General features: G+C 28.1%; 1 protein-coding gene across 1 annotated transcript; it reads right to left on the reverse strand.

The window, feature by feature from the left end:
• Positions 1-3,342: 3,342 nt before the first annotated feature.
• LOC119670355 (somatostatin receptor type 5-like) lies at positions 3,343-5,135 on the reverse strand. The gene has a single exon (XM_038080582.1). The coding sequence runs from the start codon at positions 5,009-5,011 to the stop codon at positions 3,461-3,463; it is 1,551 nt and encodes a 516-aa protein (XP_037936510.1). The 5' UTR covers positions 5,012-5,135; the 3' UTR covers positions 3,343-3,460.
• Between the last annotated feature and the right edge of the window lie 3,990 nt (positions 5,136-9,125).

Below are 9,125 nucleotides of genomic sequence, written 5' to 3' on the forward strand. Positions count from 1 at the left end.
TATTAATCATATTTAATTCATATTTAATATTTAATCTAAAATTCTTATTCAAAAGATACAAAGCGGCTTCCGCAATTTTTTATTTAATTAATTAAATTACTTAAAGATATTCAGCTTACAGATTTAATTAAAAATATTACATTAATTTATTTTTTTGTATATAAATAGCATTACATTCCTTTAATACTATTTATTTTTAATAATTGAGTTATATAACTCAATATTAAGATTTAATTTCGTTTATTTAATTGATATTTTTTAATTACATTTATCTCTTCACCATACATAATATTTATTTTCATTACTTTTGGAAAAATATTAAAATTTAACTGCAAATATTATTAAATTAATTTTTAATTTTCAATTATTATTATTTTTTTGGAATTTTCTCATTCAATTTAGTTTTAGTGACATATATTATTTTTTTTTTATATATTTTTATATATACAAACTATAAGTGCCTATTTCAAAAAAAAATTTTTACATTTACATACTCTCATATGGTTATACGCAAATTCGTACTTATGGTACATACAGGCATATATAATACATATATGTAATATAGTTTATATAAAATTTTTATGCTTTGAGCATTACATTTTATTTCAATTAAATCGTATTTACTTAATTAAATTGAAATCTATTCAAATTTATTGACATATTTTATGCAATATGATTTCATAATTTTATTAACAATTTGTTTTTAATTTAATTTCATACTTAAATGCTATTAGTCTATAAATATTTAAATTCTGCTGAAAAAAAGTAAACAAACTGAAAAACATCCAAATTTTAAAATTGAAAATAAAATTCGTTTAATTCATAACATTTTAATTTACTTTAGACTTAATTATCTTTAAAGCACAAATTATGTGGAAAAAGGTTTGATAAATTGTTTGCAGGTGAATAGAAGAAAAAATATGCTTCAAAAATATAATAACACAAAAATAACATAAAAATAAAATAATATATTTCAATTAAAAAATATTTTAAAAACTAAATATCTTAGTTCTGGAATATACAGATTTATGACCTGATAAGCATAAGAATTTACTAATATATAATCAACAAAAAGGCCAATTTATTCTTCAAAATTAATAAAACTACGAAAATGTTAAAAAATAATATTTATTTATAATTCATTTAAAAAATAAACAAAAGGAAACATTAGAAAAAATTATTTATTAAGCTTAAACTTAATATATTCCACATCAAAATTATTAAATAATTTTATATCTTATATACAGTTTGAATAATATTTCTTATAGATATGCAATTTATTTTCTATTTTTTAATTAGCATACAATTATTAAAATTAAAACTTTAATTTATTTTTAATCAAGATCAACCTTACTTATTAGCCCCCACTTGTTTATAAATGAAATGAATTTGGTTTATAAAAAATTATTTTTGCGGTATATATAAATATAAATTACTTATTTTATTTTAATATTTATAAAATTGAGAATTCATTAAGTAAACACATCTGCTTAAATATTTTTCAGATATCATTGAAATTGATTTTACTAAGTTTCTGTTTTCTTTTATAGTAATGAATTAACTAATAGACTAACTAAACTACTATATAATCACTTTTGCTATAATTTGTATCCATCATAATTAATCCGTAGTCCGTATATATAAACTACTATATACAACTATATATAAAATATTCTAGCGCTCGCAGTCCAACATTTCATATACAGACTATAAACAAATTAAATAAAACTTCAAATATTTTCTAAAAGTCATTGTTGATGAGTACTTGGTAGTACTCGAAAATGCGTTGTATGGTCAACCGATTTTGAACAAATTATTTAAAATTTTTGTTATTGTTGCTTCATTACTGTTTGAGCCCTTCTAACTTCAATTTTTATTATTAATCAAAGCCAAAGAAAACTGTTTGCAAAAAAAAAATATGAAAATAAAATTATACAACCTGAAATTTCACAAACTACCTTTTTTGTTAAGGTTGTTGATATAATAACTGGAAGATCATTAATATTCCTTTCATTCATGCATAATGTCATCATAATATTTTACAGTGCAATTTCTTGAAGCAAATTTTTTCGGGTCACTTTCTTTTGAAACTATATATTTCAGTTTAAACTGAAAATAGATAACTCTGTGTTTCAAACTTACATATAAAATTATGCCTCCCACATGAAATGTTTAGTTTATTTGATCAAGAATTCACCTTCTCAATTAATGTCACTTTGTAACAGGACATGCTGTATTTATCGAATACAGTAGCATTTTTTGAAATGTATCTATTTAATATAGATATAGATAGATGCGCATAGATTAATTTTAATTGGTACCGCTGAGTACAAGAAACAACTCAAAAAATTATGGTGAGCTTTGTAGTTCCAATAGTAACACAAAAAAATAAAACAAAACTTCTGTTCTGCGAACATATAATCATATAATTCACAAAAATTTAAAAAGAAATTGTATCTAAAACTTATATATGCAAAATTTGACTTTTCAGTGCGAACTTCAGCCTAGACAAAATTACAATCTAAATTTTAATCATGAGGTAAAAGAGTTATACGTCTAGCACTTGCAATCCAATAATTCATTTTACACAAACTATGAAAAATAACGAATAGTTCTAAACGCCACTGACGATCAGCTATAAAGATCTGATACAACAACTCTCTAATACATTAACGTCGACTATTAAATCATTTATTTATCGCTTTTTGCCTACCTTTGTCTCATTCTCCAAATAAAATCATTGCAGATTCTGTCACTTACGAGTTATCTTTTTGTATATGCCTTGATCATTCGGGTTCAAGACGCCTTAACTTTAGAATAAAAAAAAAGACTCAGTTCAGACTCAGTTTGCAGTTTGATTTAGTGTCTCTAAGACGAGTTATCTTTTTGTATATGCCTTGATCATTCAGGTTCAAGACGCCTTAACATTAGAATAAAAAGAAAGACTCAGTTCAGACTCAGTTTGCAGTTTGATTTAATGTCTCTAAGAAACACAGATCCATATCAAAATGAATTGGACTTAGAATCGGGTGTATAACATAGCTACAAAGTGCACTGTGCTGTAATTATCGTCGTTTATAACGTTGCTTAATAAAGTAGATCATTCCCAGGTTGTCAGATGAAATAACTATAGTAGAAAAAATTTCAAAAAAAATAGAATAAGACAACACTACTAAGAAAAATAGTTCAACTTATTTACCGCAAATTTGTAAAATCCTTCCTTATAAGTACTTACAAATTTCTTAACAAATTTCTGCTACTAAATAATTACTTATTATTTTAATGAATTATTTAATAATATTGATTTACGTATAAAGTTTTATATGTACATTACTCTTATAATATAAAATAATTTTCCACACATATTCTCAATAGTTTACACCAGGGTTTCTTTAACCACTGCGAACTCCTTCCTTTCTCATCTTCTTGCTACATAAACAAACGTCTCCAAATGTCTGTCTTATAAGTCTGTATGTAGAACAGGAGGCTTACTATTTTCCAAATCTCTACCCTTATTGATTGAGTTATTTTCTGTAAGTGCAGGAGCAATGACTAGTACGGTAGCACTCGTACCGCCCGTAGCTGCAAGAAAATCTACATTATGCGTAGTCACCGGCACATTTACTGATGGAAATACACTTGTCATGGGGTCAACATATGTAGTCGCCGTGTTTCCAGTACCAGTAGTAGTTGTTGTTGTGGCATTTATGTTGGCATTATTATTGTGTGCCGCTAGTGCTTTTCTTTGTTTGGCCTTTTTGGATGATATCAAACGTTCCGATTGACGATTTTTACCGAATTTCGGAAAGAAACTGTTTTCCATCTGTAACTGCGCATTAACATCTTTGCGTGCTGCACAAGTGCAAGCCTTCATAAAACTTTTCTTAAAGTTGTCACTCAAAAATGCGTAGAGTATTGGATTCATGGCTGAATTCGAATAACCTAAACAGCCGACTAATAGGAAGATCGTTATCTCTAGTCTCGAAGCGCATTTGCCTGGTGACGAATTTATAAGTGCCACCTGTGAAATCCAATAGGGTAACCAACACATGATGTATACTGTAATCACTGTTAGAACAAGTTTCGTTACCTTACGGTGTGAACGTTTCTTTTCTTTAGATTTATTTTTCGGTCCCGCTGTGTGCAGCTTGCGTATGACCAAACAATAGAAGCCCAATATAAAAGTTAGCGGTGTGGCAAAGCCCAACGTCAGTGAATACAGTATAAATGTGGTACCCGATTGTGTATTCTGTGCTTCGGGCCATTTAATGTTGCATGAGATATGCTCCCCCGCCTGCACGGTATTAGCAAATAATATCACCGGCAACATCAACAGCGCTGACGTCAGCCAAGCAATGCCTGAGACAACTTTGGAGACAAACGGTGTACGATATTGCGATGATGATATAGGATGGCAAACGGCAATGTAACGATCAGCAGACATGATAAGTAAAAAAATTGATGATGTAAATTGTGTTATAGATGTGCTTACCATATATGCCTTACACATATATTCACCAAATTTCCAACTGCCAATTTGCATGGTATACAATAGAAATGGTATGCCAATGAGAAAGCACTCATCCGCTATAGCCAAATTTAATATATAAATATTAGTTACTGTTTGCATTTTTGAAAATCTTAGTACTACATATATGACAAGAGTATTGCCAAAGAGTCCAATTATGCAAACACTTGAATAGAGTATCATGGTTATCAGATTACCAATGGCATTTTGTCCATTGTAGCAGTTCATATCGTCGTCGTACTCATAAGTGTCATTTAAGCTAATATTGTGACCATTGAATAGGCCAGCATTAACACGCTTATAAAGCTCATCCAATTGAAAAAGATTTAGTGTGGGCTTGAATTGCTCCTCTACATCCGCAACTGAAGCCATCTCAGTGTTGACTTTATTGGTAACCGGCGTGTCTGTGGTTTCTGCGCGTGTAATATGTATTGAGCTCGTTAATGTTAACACAAGGCTTGTTAAAATGAAAAACCTATTCATTCTGAATAAAGCAATAGCATTTTCTGTCCTCTAATTGCCAGTGTGGATTAAGCTGCTTCCCGCAACCCATATGATGAAAAGTTGTAGTGTACAAGTTGTTTGCAGAAACTTCATATTGAAGGATTGATTGATCTGAAAAACAAAACAAACAAAAATTAATTTAAATTATGTTTAAAATATATGCTATATGAATTTAGTAATAAATGTATGTAATTTATGAAGAGTTAAATAAATATTAATTTTATATTATAAATATACAACAACACCACACACAATTCAGTGATTGCTTTTGATTTTTTTATATTTTAATAACATTATAAGTAGTTTCCTCAATTAAAATAATTAACTTCCTATATGTATTTGCTTTCCTTACCATTTATGTAATTTTGAAAACTAATTTGTTTCTAATGAGTTCCATTCCTACAAGAATTTATCTTTATCTGTGCATGACTAACATGTGCAGTTAATAGTTTGTGCAAGACTGCACTCAATGCCACAGAGCACACAGCACTGTGCAATTACAGCTTTAATATATCAACTTAAATTACCTAGAATTGCTCAATATTCTACTCTCCACTGACCGCTGTATAGTGGCACCTATAATTGGTCATACGGTCGGTGCGCAGCAAAACTTATCAAGACTCACTATGTGTGCAGCAATGTGCTCTGAATGGCCACAGACAACAGCATAGCAAATTTTCCTCTTGAACTCATTTCAACATCCTTCAAAGCACGAAGGATACACACATTTATCGCTTGCTTGAGTAGACAGCAGGATGATGTGTTGCACATTGCCATAGGAGTTCATTTAGGTGACTGCGTTGCGGTTGCATATAGTATCGGTTAATAAAATGACACATATCTTTCCTTTGATCTCTGTTGTCTATTTGACGCATCATTGCTTCTGTTCTTCCTCTTCGGATTTTACCTTTAAAGCAGTTCACATTTTGCTGTAGTGTTTTGTAATCCCTTAAGCTTCTTTACTGTCTATGCTGCAGTCAATAAATATGGAAATTAACCTCTTTGTGTCCTACTGTGTAATCGTAAGTTATGAATTAAAATTTTGTTTCTGAACAGAACAGTTCTTTAGTTTTATTAGATTTTGTATTTACTTGAATAGAAACCAGGGTCTTTGAAGGTATTATTAAACATATAAATTTTAATGAATTCAGGAAAGTAGAATCTTGAAATTGTATTTATGGTTGATTTGTAATTATGACTTCATACAAATATTTCAAATTTAAATAATTATAGAAATTTAAATTTAGAATAATTATTTAATTAAAGAAATACTCTACTTTAAAAATAAAAAATGTTTCTAGTAGAAGTTCTAGTTATATATCTTATCGTAATTAGAACTGATAATGACACTACTGTTACTAATTGTAGTTTTCACATTGTAAACGAAAAAGACAACTTTTTTAATATACATATCTAAATTAAAACCATATTTACTATAATTATATACATATAATTTATTAATCAATATAAAAAAAATTAATTAAATGGAAAGGCTCAATATTGATGTTGTCATCAAATTAGATACCCATTCCTAATTATAAATAATTAAAGTTAATAAGTATATTAAATCAAATAGATTAATTTTCTCTATTAAATACTTGTAAAATACTTTAAAATAGAAAATAATTCGTGTTTGTTATCTCAAGCACACAAATTAAAAAAAATAATAATTCCTTTTAAGAATGCTTTAAAACTGCTTTGTCCTTTTATTTCTATCTTAATTTCCTCTTCATTAAATGCACAGAATAAATTTTCTAAATTTAATTGCGAAATCCTTTCAATGATTTAACTTATTTCGACCATGTTTCCAATTTCACTCTAATCCTTTTATTTACCAATCCTTGCTTTACTACCAATCTAAGGTAAAATTAAGTAAGCAACTCACGTTTTCCTATTGCCTTAACAGGATTAAATCTATCAACCAAAATAATGACAACAAAACAGGGACAAAGCAAATAAAATTGTATAAACAAACTAAAATTATTATAAATTAATTTCGGTTCATGAGTACGAAATAGCTGGGGTAAGGTGAATTGGTAAACAATACCAAATAAAAAGAAAAGAAACTAATTTTTATCATTGAGTTTCACTATTCATATATAAAGCAAGAGGAATAGGTAGGAGACGCCAATTATTCCTGGAATGATATCAGCCGAGAATCAAATAACAGAATCAGATATAAAAGGATGGTTGAGGCTTTATGCTCTACTGGGAGATGAGGATGAGAGAGGAAGACATTCGACACAGTCAATATTATTTTAAAAACGCCTTAGTAAAGAAAACAAAAAATACCATATACTACAAAATAAAATCACGCATGTATTTAAACGATGTTTTCGCTTCCAGCCTTTAAATTAGAATGAAAATTTGCATGTAGGCCGACAAAAATCCAATCGTATACGAAACAACACGAGCAATTTTGACAAAAAATCAATATATTTTGATTTCCATCCAACTTATTATCAGACCTGCAGATTTGGTAGAAACTTTTCATCTCAACAGACAAGTTGTACGACCAAATTTGATGTATAATAAGCGCTACACCTAAGTTTTTTTCCATGGTCACACCAGAACACAAGAATCGAAGATAATTATTAACATGACCTCTATTTTTCGACGACTTTAACACAATTATTTTAGTCTTGGCTCTGGGCGGTTGTTTCTGGATGGTATGTATAGGTCAAAATCTTAAATATGTACATAATAAGATTATAAAGTTTTCAGACATTTCATTCTACACTGATAGACTTATTTGATACTTCACCGCGAAGATCATCATGCAATATTCATCGTGCTACAAGTTATCAAAGAGAAATGTACCCAAAAAACTTTACTTTGAAGATGTCCAAAAATTTTTCAAATAATTAATCCATTGATTAGTTGAACCCATTTAAGTCACAGAACGATAAAATCAAAAAAGATTTTAATAGACATGACATTAATGAATGAGTTAAGCTGAAGTATATATAATGTATTAAGAACTTATTAGATGAAGGTTAGATGATACCAGCGATTCTCGAGTGTATTGCATTACTGTAGGTTTATTATCTAATTAATTATTGAAAACGAACACCTTACAGAAATTGCAGCTTGCATTTTCAACATTTTTTTTTTAATTTAATATTATTTTTATGCTTGTACTGTAACCGGATTATTGTCTAATACCTATAGCATACACGGGTAAAAATTTTATGTCTTTTAGAATATGTGCTATTTAAAATACTTTTGATGGAAACTTTTTATGGATATTGGATTATGCTTGTTATAAACCATCTCTAAATGTTCATATGCGCTTGAACATATTAGAAATTCCATTATTTATATATTAATTCATCTATAAATATTTTAGTATGCAACTTTAAATTTTTATTTCAACTAAAGTGGATGTATATTGCGTTGAGCGCAATATCTTCTAATTTAGATTGAATGGATGAACTAAAAATTTTTGTAAGTACCTCGACATGATTGGATTAAAATAAGTACCATTTTAAATCTTAACCGTTTTTATTGTGGTTTCAACGTTTAATCATTAAACCAAGAACATAGAATAAAAATCATTTTCTACAGTTTTTTATTGGCACACCTCTAACCTGCACGTGAGATAAAACCGTTTTAGTTGATTTCACAGCTTATACTATATGCAATAAAATGCAACAATAACTATTATTACATGGAGAAGTTGCTTAAATCATTAAAAATGTAGATAAATGAGTATATTTTCCATATAGAATAATACACAGATGGAATTCACATATAATACTCTTTCATCGTTTGCTTGATACATATGTACTACTTTAGGTTACAGTAGCTTAAATATAATATTAAAAATAATAAAATAAATAATTTAAATAAAAAACCAAATAACTTTTTTAAATAATCGGTGGTTTCACTGACACTCACTCAAGTCCATTTTAAACAGAAGAAACTTGACAGAAGTGTTAATTTTTAATTTTTCTGATTTTAAGTAAATCTTAATTTTATAATATACAGTCATTTTACACTTATTAATTAATTTCTAATTAATTAATATTTCATTATTTATACTTAATATTTCTTGATATACTAGGTGGATTGATAAAAACCCGGCCTAAGT

The sequence above is a fragment of the Teleopsis dalmanni genome, chromosome 1, assembly GCF_002237135.1.
Source record: "Teleopsis dalmanni isolate 2A chromosome 1, ASM223713v2, whole genome shotgun sequence".
Classification (NCBI taxonomy): Eukaryota; Metazoa; Arthropoda; class Insecta; order Diptera; family Diopsidae; genus Teleopsis; species Teleopsis dalmanni.